The sequence below is a fragment of the Pseudogymnoascus destructans genome, assembly GCF_001641265.1.
Source record: "Pseudogymnoascus destructans isolate 20631-21 unplaced genomic scaffold scaffold_19, whole genome shotgun sequence".
Lineage (NCBI taxonomy): Eukaryota > Fungi > Ascomycota > Leotiomycetes > Thelebolales > Thelebolaceae > Pseudogymnoascus > Pseudogymnoascus destructans.
Window position 1 is genome coordinate 806196 of NW_020167538.1, and position 16412 is coordinate 822607.

General features: G+C 53.9%; 6 protein-coding genes across 6 annotated transcripts; 2 read left to right on the plus strand and 4 right to left on the minus strand.

The window, feature by feature from the left end:
- Positions 1–283: 283 nt before the first annotated feature.
- VC83_06859 (uncharacterized protein) lies at positions 284–589 on the minus strand (the record flags this gene model as incomplete). Its single annotated transcript, XM_024470445.1, has 1 exon — positions 284–589. One exon carries the CDS (start codon positions 587–589, stop codon positions 284–286), a length of 306 nt encoding a protein of 101 aa, XP_024321697.1.
- Positions 590–1867: 1278 nt separating this feature from the next.
- VC83_06860 (uncharacterized protein) lies at positions 1868–3198 on the plus strand (the record flags this gene model as incomplete). Its single annotated transcript, XM_024470446.1, has 3 exons — positions 1868–2190; positions 2253–2934; positions 3008–3198. The coding sequence occupies exons 2-3, from the start codon at positions 2421–2423 to the stop codon at positions 3196–3198; spliced, it is 705 nt and encodes a 234-aa protein (XP_024321559.1). The 5' UTR covers positions 1868–2190; positions 2253–2420.
- An 844-nt stretch (positions 3199–4042) lies between these two features.
- On the minus strand, positions 4043–5162 carry VC83_06861 (uncharacterized protein; the record flags this gene model as incomplete). The annotated part of the gene is made up of 2 exons (XM_024470447.1): positions 4043–4765; positions 4834–5162. 2 exons carry the CDS (start codon positions 5160–5162, stop codon positions 4132–4134), a joined length of 963 nt encoding a protein of 320 aa, XP_024321558.1. The 3' UTR covers positions 4043–4131.
- Positions 5163–6252: 1090 nt separating this feature from the next.
- VC83_06862 (uncharacterized protein) lies at positions 6253–10318 on the minus strand (the record flags this gene model as incomplete). Its single annotated transcript, XM_024470448.1, has 4 exons — positions 9414–10318; positions 9237–9363; positions 8989–9083; positions 6253–8917 (listed from the first exon to the last, which is right to left on the minus strand). Exons 1-4 carry the CDS (start codon positions 9695–9697, stop codon positions 6253–6255), a joined length of 3171 nt encoding a protein of 1056 aa, XP_024321560.1. The 5' UTR covers positions 9698–10318.
- A 241-nt stretch (positions 10319–10559) lies between these two features.
- FPR1 (FK506 binding protein proline rotamase rapamycin-binding protein) lies at positions 10560–11604 on the plus strand. Its single transcript, XM_024470449.1, has 3 exons — positions 10560–10846; positions 10965–11111; positions 11323–11604. Exons 1-3 carry the CDS (start codon positions 10602–10604, stop codon positions 11390–11392), a joined length of 462 nt encoding a protein of 153 aa, XP_024321562.1. The 5' UTR covers positions 10560–10601; the 3' UTR covers positions 11393–11604.
- A 1039-nt stretch (positions 11605–12643) lies between these two features.
- VC83_06865 (uncharacterized protein) lies at positions 12644–14667 on the minus strand (the record flags this gene model as incomplete). Its single annotated transcript, XM_024470450.1, has 1 exon — positions 12644–14667. Exon 1 carries the CDS (start codon positions 14111–14113, stop codon positions 12644–12646), a length of 1470 nt encoding a protein of 489 aa, XP_024321561.1. The 5' UTR covers positions 14114–14667.
- Between the last annotated feature and the right edge of the window lie 1745 nt (positions 14668–16412).

The window sequence follows — 16412 nt, forward strand, 5'->3', positions numbered from 1 at the left end:
TTATCTAAAAGCCTCACTTTTAAGTAATCGAAGAGCTTTCAGAGAGGCTAACGTATTCTAGTAACGGAACATGCCCAAGCTATATATGAAACGTTCATAGTCTTTGGTAGTTGGCCTAAAACTACCGTGGCTGCTCTATTCACTAAATATAGCACTCCAAGCTTGGTATATATCGCAATCCTGCAAATTGCATATGAGAGTTACATCTGAGAACCAGTTCTTGCGACACATCCAACCGCCGTACGCCAAAGCTACATAGTAACCAACACCATCTCCTCACTGCCTATGCCTTCTTCTCCTCCGCCTCCGCCGCACCCTTCGCCTCGAACGCTCTCGCCCTTGACTTCAAGTCCGCGTTATAATCGGCCTGGTACTGCGACTTATCGGTACCAGGAACGAATACCGGTGCATCGGTGAAGAGATAGTTCATCTCCTCAAGCGGGATCTTCTTGGTCTCTGGCAGGATGGCCCAGAAGAAGGGGGCGTTTGTGAAGTTACAGATGACGAAGACGTAGAAGCGCCACTTGATGGCCGTCATCGCGATGGGAGTGACTTGCCCGATCATCGTGTTGAACGTGAAGGACATCATGGTGGCGAGCGAGACGCCCTTGGCGCGCGTGCGGATGTCGAAGATCTCGGCGGGGATGATCCAGGAGAGGGGAACGCAAGTTACACCCAGGTCACGATAATAAATCCCCTGAAGGCTCCGATATTTGTGGTCAACCCGGGAGGGAAATTTGCTGCTTAGGTTAGCGCTGGCCTAAATACTCGGCTGATGAACTTACCAAGAAGAGCAGTAGCGACAATGAACGTCACCATGTTCGCCAAGTTACCATAGATCAGCGTCCAGCGACGTCCGAAACGGTCAATAAGAAGGATGCATAGGGCCTGTGCAATTAAGGCGATTACGCTATTGATAGCCTGGTAGCGAAGCGCAGCGTCGACACTTGCTTGTAGAACAACTGCAATCAACAAACGCCTGAAGCATGAGCGGTTGCGGAAGAGCTCGCCGTATTGGCTTCGTGCTCATGTTCGAAGCTGATGTTCTCCTGGATCTGATCGAACTCGGCACGGACCCATACATCGTTGACATCGCCCTTAGCATGGAGTCTTGCCAATGTCTAGAGACCTTCCTCGCCACTCGTTATCGATCAACCATCTTGGCAATTTGGGGAAAAGAAGATCAGTGCTCCTAGTAAAATGGCCGGGAGGAGTTGAAGACCAAGTGGGATACGCCACTGTCCTTCGTTTTTGATGCCAATGAATGTTCCGTAGCTGACCTAGCTAGCAATCAACGCACCGATTCCCAGCATGAAGTGTTAGAGCGCGTTGATACGGCCACGGATCGAGGGATGCGAAATCTCAGCTTGGTAGAGAGGGATGATCATCGTAAGGAAGCCAACACCGGTGGCAGAAAGTTATTGATGGAGAGTTCTGCACTTATGAGCAACAACGGGCACGAGCTCTGACCCTGGGCCTCCGATTATTCCTCTCACATTCCTCCCATGCCTGCCATAACTGCCATAGCTGCCATGTTTCCCATGGCTCTGATGCCTGCTCCCATGCCTGCTCCCATGCTTCCTCCCATTACCCGTACTGCACTGGAGAACTCTGGGGCCAATCGAGCCGTCTGGAACCAGTAACTTCCATCAATAGCGGTGTGATATCAATCCTAACCTTGAACCCTGGCGGGCGCCAACGTCTTGTTGTAACCCACCAGAGAAAGTATTGCCGTGAGTGTGGGGAGTGGGGTTGGGGATTGTCACAGCTGTCAAACGTCTTGATGAAACACTCATACGCATCTCATAGACACTCATTACTTCAAGCCTTCATTCCCTGCGCAGATTGCCATTCTGAAGCTATACAACAAAGAGGTTCTTGTGGGAGATTCTGACAGACTACTGGAAAACTCTAGATGGCGTCAAGGGACCAATGTGGTTTTCGGGCTTGCTACTTATTTCCGATTCTGTAGCCGCTCTATGCTATTCCAAAATTCCTGGCTCAATCCACTACTCTCGCAAGTTTTATACTTGATCTTGGGGCCACCTGATTAGTCCCGCTTGGCCAACCCGACTGGGGCAAAGATTGCACTTCTTAATTTTAAACCGATCTAACCCTCCTCCAGAGGTCCGCGTTCCTACTATATGCGCCCTGATCTCGCCTGGGAGGGCGTCGAGACCAACGAGTTTGGCACGGATGAGTTCTTGCACTGGCTTACGGTTCTGGGGAACTGTCTGGCTGATTATGTCTAGATGTACGGCCCCTGGCAAGTCGGCCAGCTGAACGCAGAGGACTACTCCAAAAAAGCCATCGTCTTCGCCAAAGCTCTCAGACTCCTCGACCGTCCCTCGTCGTGCGGCGAAACCTGATACTCAAGCTGGGACTTCGAAGTCCTCCGCTCCTGCATCCCATACGTAGACATGCATAGCATCCACATTGCGAGCTCCGACCACATGATGAACGTCAGCGCGCCCCTCATTGCCGAGCGCGCCATCGAAGCCACAGCTGCATTCATCGACGTCGCGCGCATCGAGAACAACATCGTGCCCACTAAGCACACACCACTATCTGCTTCCGAGTGGAAAGTGTGGCCGACGCGGGCGCCTGGGAACCTTGGGGCGGAGGAGAAGTACACGCTCTCTGATGCGCTGGCGGTGGGGGTGTGGCTCAATGTGTTTGTGAGGCAGGCTAAGTATTTGGGCATGGCGAATATTGCGCAGTCGGTTAATGTGATATCGCCGCTTATGACGACCGAGAAGGAGATTGTGAAGCGGACGACGTTCTGTATTTTGGAGTTGTTTAGCAGGTATATGAGGGGTTGGACGGTGCATACGCATGTTATAGGGGGGGTGTATACGGGGGAGACGGAACCGGCGTGGTTGAAGGGGGTTCAGGAGGAGGGGATAAATACGCTGGATGTTAGCGCTGCCGTTGGTAAGGATGGCTAGGTCAGCCTCGGCGGTGAGTATGGATGAGAATAAGGATGTTGAGGTGGATTTGAAGATAGGAGGTGGGGCGGAGGGCGGAGTGGAGACACGTACGGTGACGGGCGAGAATGTGAATGTGGTCAATACTGAGGAGGAGGAGGTGAGGATAGCAGAGGGTACGTGGGATGGAAAGGGGAAATACACGTTCAAGAAGCATTCCTTCACGCTGTTGATGTGGAAGAGCGTGGAGAAGATCTTAGACAATGAATAGGCCGTAGATAAAGAATAGAAGGCCATTGTTCAAGTCGGTCCTCGCATAGAGGTTGATTACCATAGCTACTGAGTGCCAGGCGTATCGAACCCCTCTGAAATCTTACATTCCGTCATCTAGCCAACCTTACGATAAAGCGGTATTCTTTCTCCGATGGTGATATTATAGCTCGAGGAACATGCAAAATATGTAGATGAAAGCAACAGCTGTCTCCGCAGTCTACTCGATTATGCCGAGGAAGGCCGATCAACTACGATCATTTTTTTCAATTATGCGTACGAAGCACAGAAGCGAACAACATCAAATACCTTCATCTATTTGTCTGGAACCTGCTTTACTAGAGCAATGCCTGAAACAAAATTAGGGGACATGTTCAAAGGCCCAACGGACGCTTGCCGAAGTGGTAGTGATATGAAGAGGTTGTGGAGTGCTAACAGGCAGAGGTAGTGATAGAAAGAGGTAGTGTCGGTGGTGACAGGTAGATGTAGTGAGAGGCGGGAGTGACAATAGGCAAAAGTGGTGAAAGCCAAGCGGTGACAGACCGAGGTGGTGACAGGAAGCTCAACCGTAACGTCGTCAAAGAATCTCTAGCAAAGAACAAGGATCGATGGATTCAATCTCGACCGTTTTACTCACCCCCCCCCCAAGAAGGCCACTAGGGGATCCTCCTCTTTCAACAAATCGCCAAGTATGACGATCCTCACCCACGGAAGAGGTCGCTATAAATAAATATGCCAACAATAGCGCCTGCTACTACTGCCGCTCTGGTGAAAGGCGACGGCGTGCACATCATATTTGACCCAAAGACAGAACCGCAAGCCTAGCAACGCTCTAATATTTTATCTCCACCCTCCCCAAGGCTCTGTCTATATCTAACACACACCCAGAACGGCCATACCCCCCTCCATCTTCCCGCGACCATTACACCCCTATTCACCGCACATCCAGCTCCCTCGCCTTCTTATTCGCGGCCGAAATATTCACCGCCGGCATAAACTGCCTCGCCTGTCCCAAATTCTCCGCCGCCGCCGCCAGCAACGAAAACACATCCCCCTGCACAGCCGTAAACGCTTTACCCTCTCCCATCGCCTTCACCTGCTCGGGCGTCCCCATCGCCGCTCCCGCATACGGCATATCATGCTTCCTCAGCGTCTTGTTCATCGTCTCAATGACCTCTAGGAACTCCGGCTCCTCGCCCCAGAAGCCCGGAAGGCCCATGGAAACTCTGCAATCGAGCGAGCCGAGCCACACCGCATCGATGTGCTCACCGCACTCGGTGAGGATGGCGTCGAGGTTGTCGACGGCCTCCTTGGATTCAACTTGGATGATGATGGCGGCTTGGTTGTTGAGGTTTTCCCACAGGGTGAGCTCGGGGTTGACGCCTGTGTCTGAGATGCCCGGGAGCCAGCGTCCGGGGGGCGCGGAGCGGGTGCCGTTGATCTTCTTGCCGAATTTGGCGGCGGAGACAATGTGTTTCGCGTCCTCGACCGTCTCGACTTGCGGGACCATGATGCTAGCTCCCGTGTCGAGGGCGTATCCGATGTTGGCGTGATCGTGGCCGCAGATTCTGGGTGCTTGTTAGCTCCATCCATGCCTTGCTTTCTAGGGGGTGGCGAAGGGAGGGATCTATCTTACCTGATCCACGCCATTGTCCTTCCCTCGCTGACCAACTGGATATCATGCGCCATCCTGGTCATCTCACCAATGTCCATGGGCGAGTGCTCCTGGTCGATGAGGATAACATCGTACCCGACCTGTGCGATGACCTTGATGATCGACGGGGCGGAGAGCATGAGGAAGTAGACTTGGAGAGGGGGGATCCTGCCCTCGTGTGCGTCGCGGAGGGCGTTGCGCGCGCGGTGAGGCTGCAGGAGGGACGGGGCGCGGTAGGCGCGCATGTCTGTTGGGGTTGTTGCGGCGTGGGCGGTGCCATTGGCGCTGCCGGAGGTGCCGTTGGTGGCCATTGTTGGGTGAGGGTAGGTGAGGGATTGAGGGGTGAGAGGTGAGGGGTTTATGTCAGGTAGGTAGGTAGTGAGGAGGAAGACTTTTGGTAATGACGAGGTGATATTGATCAACGAGGAATCGACTTAATTATGAGACAAAAAAAACCCTCACCAGCGGGACCACACGGCTCTATATACTCCATCAGATACACTCTGTGGTACGCGACAGGTAACCGTAAGTTACGCAACGTGCCTTCTCATCTCGGATCGCTCTCATCCAAGTGGAGCATGCATGGACTTATGCTTCTTATCACCGAAGGAAGGGAATCTTGGCGAATTGGGCGGCCGCCTGATATGTAAACACCGGCGAGTAACCCTTGCCCTGCTCCATAACGTTATATAGAACCCCGCAGTCTGACGGTTTTGGGCCTTGATGCGGGTTGGCCGGCGTGGGACTGACTTGATTGCGGCCGCCTTCACCGAGTCTCACCGTTGCATGTTATGGCCTTTTTAGTGGAGATGCAACGGTAGACGATCCAGTGAGGGATGTCCGTTGGTAGGTAGGATCTAGATTATATCACGTGGAATCGGATCCTAATCGAATCCTGTGTCTCCAGATTTGTTGATTATACGGGAACTCCGTAGACTATTCAACGAGTCAAGGCGTATCTCGTTTGACAAATACCATAGTAGAGCTGAGTGAGACGCATCAGTAGGCAGTGAGACGGAAGGAAGCTCACAGATAATACGTGGGGCTAATGAATGACCTGCCACTAAAGGAGGTAAAAAAGCTCTGACCACGACCATAACCCAACCTACTCGATAATAACGTTGCTCGCCGGAATCCAACGGCGGAAGAAAGGTAGAGACCGGTAGAGACAGCAAAAAGCAGCAGAGAGACAACCGCAGATCAGTAAAGACAGTAAACCTCCTCCTAAACCCCGATCTCCAATCTCCAATCCCCGAAATAGATCAGTAATCCCCTCCACCCTAAACCATCATGGGCAATTTAACCTGCTTCGCATTCCCCCCCTTCGCTCAGCTTCCACACAGCCCTGACAAGCCTTACGGCCTATCAGCCGCAACGCTTACAGAGCTGACAGATCAAATCCTAAGCTAACCCTCCCCCAACCACATCAACTGCGGACCTCTTACCGCCAAACAAGCCAAAACGTCGCTTGACCGCCTTCCAGGCCTCCACGCCTGCAACATACACTGCCAGCACACCCACCACCACGCCCCACTCCCACGTAATCCCCATGTGCCTAAACACCACCGTATTAACCGTCGGGATATAGACGACGGGAAAAGTGACCAGGAACCCGGCGGCCACAGCCCAGAACAAGAAGCGGTTATACCAGAGCGCCCCTCCGACACCCCCGAGGGGCCCGCGGAACTTGGCAGGGTCGAGCGCGAACAGGGACCGCGAGAAGTGCTTTACCTCCCAGGCGGTGACGAGGATGAGGAAGGAGAGGACGGCGAAGACGGTTGCGCGGGCGCGGAAGACGACGTCGCAAGAGGGGTTGTAGCCGTCGTTGCAGTCGTCCCCCAGATCGCCACCTCCGGCGCCGTAGACGACGATGACGAAGGCGGCGAGGCAGAGGGAGCCCATTAGGGTGCCGTAGATCATTTTGTCGACGATGAGTTCGCGGGTGAAGACGCCCATGCGCAGGCTGTGGGGGGGGCGGAGCATGATGTCTGAGGTCTTCTCCTCCATTCCTAGGCCGAGAGCGAGGAAGGAGGAGGTGATCATGTTTACCCAGAGGATTTCGAGGGGGGAGAGCGGGAAGATGGAGGCGCCTGAGGCGTCGCGGAAGGCGAGGGCGATGAGGAGGAGGAGAACCTGCGCGATGTTGGAGATGAGGAGGTGCAGGAGGAATTTCTGGATGTTGGCGAAGAGGCGCCGGCCTTCTTCGACGGCTTTGACGATTGAGGCGAAATCATCGTTGGTCAGGATCATGTCAGCGGCGTCTTTAGCGACGTCGGAGCCGTTGAGACCCATTGCGATGCCGACGTCGGCGCGTTTGAGGGCTGGGGCGTCGTTGACGCCGTCGCCCGTCATAACGCAGAAGCCTTGACGACGGTGGAGGGCGTCGACCATGCGGACTTTGGTGGCGGGGCTACATCTGGCGAGGACGAGGGGGAGGGGGTCGAGGGCGTCTATCTCGTCTTTGGAGAGCTTGTCGAATTGTCCGCCTTGCATGACGATGGTATTAGCGTTGGATGTCGTGAAGCTGAGATCAGTGATGAGGCCAATCTCCTTGGCAATCGCGGTAGCGGTATCGATGTGGTCACCAGTCAACATATGAATGCTAATACCAGCTTTCGTACAGGCCGTGATAGCACCAGCCGTCTCAACCCGAGGCGGGTCATAAAGGCCCACAAGTCCGAGAAAGTCCAAATTACCCTCCGTCCATTCTCGACTCTCGATATCCTTCTTCGAAGTAGATGCAACAGATTTGGTTGCAATACACAAGACGCGAAGACCCTCACAGGCCAGCTCTTGCATGCGCTTCTCAATCTCGGCTTTCTCGGCGGGCGAGGATGTGAGCATGGGGAGGACGCTCTCGCCGGCTCCTTTGAGAAAGACGTCGATGGTATCAGTGCCGTTTTGATAGGCCACTGACATGCGCTTGATTGCGGAGTTGAATGGATGTTCGGCCACAAATGTCATTTCACCGCTGTCTAGGATATCGGGTTTGCCGAGGCCGAAACGTGTGGCGAGGACTTGGAGGGCGATGTCCGTAGGCTCTCCCACTGCAGTCCAATCGCTGTTTTCATCGATGTTGTGGTAGACTGTAGAGAGATTGCAGAGGGCAACAGCATGGAGCAGTTTCTCAAGAGTTGAATTCAACTCAGTGGACTTGTCAATTGTCACTCCATCAATCATTGCCTGACCACTGGTAGGGTCAAACGTATTCGTAGTATCGTAAATCCCAAGCGTCCCATTCTCCGGGACCCACACCTTCCTAGCAATCATCTTGCCCTGAGTGAGCGTACCAGTCTTATCCGAGCAGATATGCGTAATACCGCCAATAGCCTCAAGAGCCTGCATTCTCCTTACAATCACATGATCCTTTGCCATAGCCTTAATGCCGATAGCAAGGGTAATAGTCAAGACAGCGATCAAAGATTCAGGTATAACAGCTACAGCGACACAGATTCCATAGATGACGACCTCACCCTTGAGATCCCACTTGTTTACGGAGAAAACGATGATGGCGAGGAGGAGAGCCAAGCCAAAGAGTAAGATGGCGAATTTGCTGAGTGTAACATGTAGAGGCGTGCCGACGAGACCGAGGGTGTTCTTGACACCATCCCGTAGAGAAATGAAGAGGCGCTTGAAAACATTCGCTTCCGTGGTTGATTTACGATCTTGGAGCAACTCAGCGATGCGGCCAACTTCGGTCGTCATGCTGGTAGCGATGACAATGCCGCTTCCGCGACCCTTGGTCACGGTAGTGGCCGAATAGGCGCAATTCGTGCGGTCTCCGAGGGGAAGGTCTAACATGCCTAAGGTAATCTTGGGTAGTTTGATGACTGGGAGTGACTCTCCAGTGAGAAGAGCCTCATTGATCTCCAAATTGACGCCGTCAAAGATCCGAAGATCCGCCGGGACAACATCGCCCACAGAGATCTGGACAATGTCCCCCACGACAAGAGCCTCGGCTTTGACGGCGTCGACCTTTCCCTTGTTACGAACGACCTTGCATGTTGGGGCCGCGAGGCCCTGGAGGGACTTCATATTCTTCTCCGCCTGATAATCCTGGACGAACCTAAAGGGACGTAGTCAGTATCCCAAAGCGGTAATGCGAGGTCTAAGCACGCCTCTTTTCTTCAAACTTACCCAAGAATGATATTCAAGAGGATGACAGCTGTGATGACGGCGCCTTCAAGGAAATCTAGTGTGCCATACGACAGTGCCATAGCCAGGAGGAGGACCTTTTGCCACCATGTCAGTATCCCATTGTCGGGTACAACAACATGCACAGGTCAAGAGCAGAGCCCCGTGTGGGGGGTTGTCTGATTAGGCATGGAGAACGGCAGGGTGCATTGTATTGCGTAAAAGCGTAGCGTCAGGGTTTCTCTTCTTACGATGGTTAAACTATTGGAGACCTGTCTTAAGAGGATTTTCCACGCCGATATTCCCCCACCGCTCGCAAGCTTGTTGGGGCCATCCCGTTCAAGTCGAGCCGCTGCCTCCTTTCCCTCGAGTCCATGTCTTTGGGCATGATTAGTAAGCTCTGAAGAGGGCTGTCGCTGCGAACTCACTGAAGGTCAACATGAAGCTTGCTTGCGATGGCATCGACATCGATGGTGTGAGCGGATTCCGCGCCGCCGTCCCAGGATCTTTCTGTGTGAGTGGTCTTCCAGTCGGGGAGGTCGTCTTCGTTAAGGGTGTTGCTTAGGCTAGATCCGGACGAACAGTTCTTGCCAATATGGGTTACAGCAACCTTTTCCTTTGCGCTATCTACCCGATCAGGGCGCAAGGTAGGTGGTGGTGAGGGAAGGTTGTGCCATTCCTCAAGTGCGGATTCCGGATTAGTAATAACCATTCAATAAGAGGTGGACAGGTAAAGTAAGAAAGGGGGCGTTGAACTACTAGATGGTTCAACGACGAAATGGAAAATGTCTGAAGAAGGAATGTACTTCAAAGAGGAAGTAGAGTACTGAAAGGGAAAGGAGATTGAAGATGGGGATGCGGGGGCTTTGTAAAGCGGCGCACGCAGTCCAGAGTATCATCGTGACCAGATGATATGCAGCAGGCCTCCCGTCTCGGCACATAGAAGTGGGAAAGTTCCAAGAGTTGGCGAGGCGCGATGACAATGCCAAGTGCCGTCCAAGATCCGATTGGGGTTAAAAATGAGGCGGAGTCTGGGTATTTGGCTGGATTCGCGACAGATGATCCAGGGCAGTGGTGCAACTCACTCTAGACACAGTACAGCATATTCGCAGCGGATTCATCCGAGGTGAGACGAGATCCGTCTACGAGAAGTATTAGCAGTGGTATATCTTGGCTGTAGGAAGTAGGAAGAGCAAAGAGGCAATTGTCTGTACTATACCGAGTTCATGTCGCGTTGTTCTCAGCTCATGCAGGGCAGCTGCAGCAATGGGGCAGCTGCAGCAATGAAGCAATACAATTAAACACAGACTCGCACCGTACAGTTATATAGTTATGTACGGAAAGTTGAAGTCGGACCGAGAGAAACATGCCTGACCGATATCAGATCATCCATCTCCCCTGCGAGCTCGAATCCCACAAAATCACGTGCATGACGCAATCCTCCCCCGCCAAGTCCGTCCCGCCCCGCCTCCCCCCACCCTCCCCTCCCATTGGCCAGCCCATCTCGCCACAACCTCCCACCGCAAGCACACAAAAGCTCTTCCCTCTTCCCCTTCCAACAGCCGCTCCTGCACCCCCCCCTCCTCGCTTACTGCCCTACCCCTCCATACATCACAATGTTCTTCACCCGCCTCGCTCCCCGAGTCTCCTCCTTCTCCTTCTCCTTCTCTACTCGCAGCATCAGCAGAACAAACCCCTTTACAAACACTTCCCAAAGAACATTCTCCCAAACTGCAGCTATCATGGGCGTTACCAAGACCACCACCCAGGAGGGCACCGGCGCGCAGCCACAGAAGAACCAGACTGTTACCATCGAGTATACCGGCTACCTCAAGAAGGCTGATGGGAGCAAGGGCACTGTGTATGTCCTTGTCCCCCTCCACCCATCCTCCCCCAAGCTCCCAAGCTGGATCTAGCTATCAATCATCAATCAAACCCCTCTGGCGAAGAGCACAAACTAACTATGTTGTGACCACCAGCTTCGACTCCTCCGTTGGCAAGTCCGATTTCCGCACCCCCATCGGCGTTGGACGCGTCATTCGCGGCTGGGACGAGGGTGTGGTCAACATGAAAGTCGGCGAGAAGGCTACCCTGGATATCACCGCCGATTACGCCTATGGCAGCCAGTAAGCCTTCCTTCCTTCCCCCCTTCCTTCTTCCCCCCTTCCTTCTTCCCCCATTCCTTCTTCCCCCCTTCCTTCTTCCCCCATTCCTTCTTCCCCCCTTCCTTCTTCCCCCCTTCCTTCTTCCCCCCTTCCTTCTTCCCCCTTCCTCTTCCCACCCCCCCCCCCCCTCTTCGACCAGATCCAGATCGAGAGACTCACACACACCCCCCAGAGGCTTCCCCGGCGCCATCCCCCCCAACTCCGACCTCATCTTCGACGTCTGGTTGAAGGCCATCAACTAAGCGTCTTGGGACGTCGTTAATACTGTCTCTATACTATAGGGGGGTTGGATTCGCTTGTGCGCGGCGCGGACGTTCCGGGTGACAGCACAGCTAGACTGCTGCCTGCCTGCCTGTTGAGCAAGGGAGAGGAATAAAGAGGAGTCAAACCGTTTTTGATGAGAGAGCTTGGAGAGGAATAAAGAGGGTGAAACCGTTTTTGATGAGAGAGCTTGATGTGCGATGTGATGTGTATGTGATGGGTATGTGCTTGATGACTATGATATGCGTGTTTAGGGATGACATGCGCGTGTATGCCTTGGGCGGTGGGCACGTGGGTGGTGACTCTTGTGTGACTTTATTGATGTCGGCCTTGCTACATGAACCCCTGGGGATGCTTTACTTGTGATACTCCATCCCTCCCCCATACCTGACCCCTTCCATCTATATGGTCCCATCTGCAAGGCAAACACGGCCCAACCACTCTCGTAACCAACCCCCCACCAAAGTCTACTATCAAGTCATCAGGTTCCACTGTCGCCAACTTACTCTTCGCCGAGTATATTATGGACTCCGTACAGATGACGATTGTGATTAAACAGAACCCCACCGAACGTGTCCGAAAGAGCGGCCACCATAGACCAAGGAAGCTACGGCTTAACTATAGATACTGTCATGCCCGTCTCCCCAGCTACTACAGGGGGCCTCTTTGCGTTGTATGGATATGCTAAAGAGAATAGACGACACCAGCTTTAGGCAACCAGTAGTGTCGAAACGATCAGCGGCATCAACGACAACAGCAGCATCGACCGACAGCATCAGCAACAGCAGCAGCATTGCCCAACAACAACAGCTTCAAACGACAACAACATCCATCCTCACCCCACCCCTCCCGCCCAGCCCAATCCAATCTAAATAGCACAAGCAGCACCATCCCCTCCCACAACTCGAGTCGGGAAGAACTGCATCTATAATAGCTCCTTAACCCCCTTACCCCCTTACCCCCTTTCCTCTCTCCCCACCCTCTCTCGCTGACATCAAGACAACGCCACAAAACACCAAACAAGCCGTTTTGCGTAGAAAATATACTAATATCATCATTATCTATCATAAACATATATCGTAAAATCATAACCTCCTACCCCCGTGAGGGGCATAGGAGTATCCTCCCCAACGCCAAAAAGCACCCTTCCCACCATCCGTATAATATCTACTCGTACCCCCCCCCCCCTTTTCTTCCGTAATATGTGCAACCCCCCCTTTTCTATGTGCATCCTAACAAGCCTCCAGCGCCCTCCCAAACCTCAACCCACTCCCCTCCCTCTCCCTCCTCTCCCCTCTCCCACCCGCCGTCCCAGGCCTCTCATCCCTATTCCCCCTCCTAAAAACACTCCTCATCATCTCCCTCGCCGTCACGACCTCCAAATCCAACGTCACCGGTGACATAGGAACCTTAATCCTCCTCCTATACTTCCCCGCCGGTCTCCCCCCCTCGCAACGCGCTTTATCATCCACCAATGCCAACACCCCCGTTGCAACAACAACATCCGCCACATCCCCCCCCCTAAGCAGCTTCGGGTCCGAGATCCAGAAACTGCATCTCGGGACCCACCCACCCTCCCTCGCCTCTTCAAGCGTTTGCGAGGGCGTCAGGACGTCGGGGACGATATGCGCCACCGCCCCAGCGTTGTTTCCAGAGGAGTTGGAGGTGGGGACGAGGTGATAGCTCTGTCCATCCCGCTTCCAGCTATAGGGGGTACCCCAGTACTCAAAATCCCAGTGCTTCCCTTTACCCGCCGAGCCGCGACGGGTGAGGTCTACGTGTGCGTAGTTTGAGAATTCGAGGTGTGTCGTGTTCGTCTTTCCTTTCTTCCCTTTCTTCCCGGGTAGAGATGAAGGGACAGGGGTAGGGGGGAACTCCTCCTCGTCCTCAGCTCCGGACGAGGAGAAATCACCATCGTCGTCGGAGTCGGTCGCGTAACCGGAGTCGTGGCGCGTAGGGATCGTAAGGAGCGGGGTGGGGTGCGGAGGAGGGTAAGACGCCTTGTTCGACGACGCGCCCCAGGAATCGGCGCGCTTGACACCCCTGCGCGTCACAGTCGCGAGGGCGGTTGACATAGAGCGCTGGAGCTTCGGGTGTTTAGTCTGCCTCTGGTTCTGCTTAACCTTCTCTCCCCCCTGGCGCAACACGCTATGACACACCTCCCTCCCCGACTCCCTACAATACCTCCGCAGACTAAATGCCCGCGTGGGGAGATCATGCATCCGCAGATGAAAGAGCTGCATAGGCGTCTTCTGCTCCCCCTCGGGCGTCGTAGAGATAACCAGGTTCATACCCAGGTCGAGGGCGGAGGAGTCGTGCGTGATAGTCAGACGGCTGTGGGAGGGGAAGTAGGACGCGAAATCATGTGGTGTTGTAGGGATAGCTGTCGTTGACGGGGCCGGGGGGAGGCTGGTGGTGTGTGACGGAGTCGGATAGTCGTCGTCGATGCCGTACTCTTCGGGCTCGGCGTAGAAATCCGCCACGGAAGAGCGGGCAGAGTAGCAAGAGCTCCGCGGGGAGCGGGAGTGCGTGATGCGCGTGCTGGTGTGGCGGAGGCGTTGGCGCGTTAGGGGGGGGAGGGGGGTCTCGTCGCACACAGAGGTCGCGGCGGTGCTGGCGGAGGAGTGGGATTCATCGCTGCGTCGGGATGTGCGGCTGATGGCGCTGGAGACGGTGTCTTGTCTGTTTTTGTGGTTGTACATGGCTCAGGTGCATTGAGGGTGGGGGTGTTATGAGGTTGAGTTGGTTTTGAGGTCGTTGATGGATTTATGGCGGGTGAAGCGGCGAGGGTCGTTGAGGGCTTATTGTGATGCGCGGGTGCGTGTGTGGTGGGTGTTATAATATTCCGAAATTAGATGTTTGGTATCGATGCGCGTGAGAATGATGATCTAGTTGCAGCCTGTCCGGCCTGTTTTGAACGCCATTGAAGGTATTGAGTGATGTTTGAGGTTGATATAGAGGCAGGCGACGTGCTTGGGCTGGGTGATTGCAGTCGTCGTGTGTGTTGTGGCTAGATGCAGCAGTGGGTGTGTGTGTGTTGGACGATTATATATGGGATATATAATTCCTTTTAGTTCTTCTTTTTGCTTCTGATAATTCTTGGTTCTGGTCAAGACTGAAGAGGGGGGCGGGGGATGCGGCGAGCGGCGACAATATGTATGGTGATGGGCGATTTTTGGTTTTTGTGAGCCAGTCGGCCTTCCCCCGGCCCCCCACGACAGCCTCATAAAGTGATTTCCACCACCCCCATTATCATAATACCCCATTATCATAATACCCCCATTGTCATAATACCCCCATTGTCATAATACCCCCATTATCATAATACCCCCTTCAGTCAGAAGGTTGGAAAGAAATGGTAACAGACACAGACTATAGGGCTCAGACACCGACGTTTCCGCCGACGCTGCCGGCGGCCTGAATGTACTCGTATGTGCTGCGCCTCGATCACGACGATGCTATTCAGCTGGGACGCACTCACACCTCGACTCCCAGCGCTTCGACGTGTATCCCGTCGTCCGCCTTGTCCATCCCATACCTGCGCACGGGTTACGTGTATATATCCTATAGCCGCGTCGTGGGAAGGGCGGCCAAAGGGAGCCAAGGATCCCAAGAAGTGGTGGGTGTCTGTCTGAATGTCCAACCGCCCGGCTGTTCCTTCATCCCCCAGCATCAGCTCCAGCACCTAAACTGGTCCAACTAAGTCCTCGTGCTCCCAACACCGCCATCGACACATCGTTCGTTTGTCCTTCCATGGGGGTTGTATGTACTCAACGAAGCTGTACCCCCCTTGCCACCCCCTCAGACGATCACACCTGTGTGATCTGAGCGAGTCTGCGGGATGCCTTACTTGGGCAGGACGGGGAGGGACGTGGGGATCCGATTCGTGTGTGATGGCCAGCGCATCCGGCGGCTGTGTGGTGGTGGGTTTGGTGGTATGCAGAGAGCCCGGGGAGGTCATCTTTCTCCATCTCAGAATGTCAAACTCGTGTCGTCCCTTCCATTCTACTACCATCCTCAACTCGTTTCATAAGTTTCCATATACCATACGTGGTGCGGCCTACTAACCCTAGGTGTTAGGAGTGTTACCTTGAGCTACAGAGTAGCAAATCGTGGCATAAAGCATCTCAACAGGGGCATATTTGGTTTAGAGCCGAGCTATGGGTGTGTGATATGACATATGACATGTTACACCGAAGTCGAAGAGTGAAAGGAAGGAGCGAACGAGCGAACGAGCGAACGAGCGTCTGCTCTTTCCTTCTTTTGTTTGGATTCTCGCTGGACCCCAAGTGTCGTCAAACATGGGGTGAACAAGTGATAAGGAGAGAATATCTCAAAATCCCATTCCTGAGGTCCATAGATAGTACTTGGTCACAATGGCTGCCCGTGTTGGGGAATATGTGGTATAGACGATGGTATCTAGACTTGCCATCTTCTCAATCTCCAATATTTTACTTTGAGAAGACCATCTACAACAAATGCTGCTAGTCCATCGTCCCAGAAAATTTACGTATTCAGGGACCAGACCAACAAGCCTAATCAGACAACCTCAATGCATGATTAGGGCTGAGACGATAAAATCCATTATATCTACCCTCCTCCCCCCCATCCCTTCCCCTCCTCCCCTCCCTCCCTCTCCCTCCCTCTCCCTCCTTTCCCAACCCTCAAAAGAGTAGCACGATCCCAACACCAACCAATATGGCATACAACCCGCATAACGACACGGACTACGACCTACCCGATCTATTACCCTACGACCCTCTCAACAACAGTCCCTATAGCGAATCTAACAACATGGCATACGACCAGTCTAGGTTCACGAGAGACTACCACCCCTCACCCTCACCTCCTCGGCACAGAGACACACCATCCACGGCTACTTTTGCGCGACCCTCTCCTCCTCCCCCTACAAGGGGTCCACTCAGGGGCCCACTCAGCAGTCCACCCACAACCTCGCAGGACTCTCCACGCCCAGCCCAGGCCACTACCCATCCTCCTCCT

Excerpts from the sequence above, each read along its gene's own strand:
- FPR1 (XM_024470449.1), top strand. The coding sequence starts at position 10,602 with ATGTTCTTCACCCGCCTCGCTCCCCGAGTCTCCTCCTTCTCCTTCTCC. Across the intron at positions 10,847-10,964 it reads GATGGGAGCAAGGGCACTGT|CTTCGACTCCTCCGTTGGCA; the intron begins GTATGTCCTTGT and ends TGTGACCACCAG. Across the intron at positions 11,112-11,322 it reads GATTACGCCTATGGCAGCCA|AGGCTTCCCCGGCGCCATCC; the intron begins GTAAGCCTTCCT and ends CACACCCCCCAG.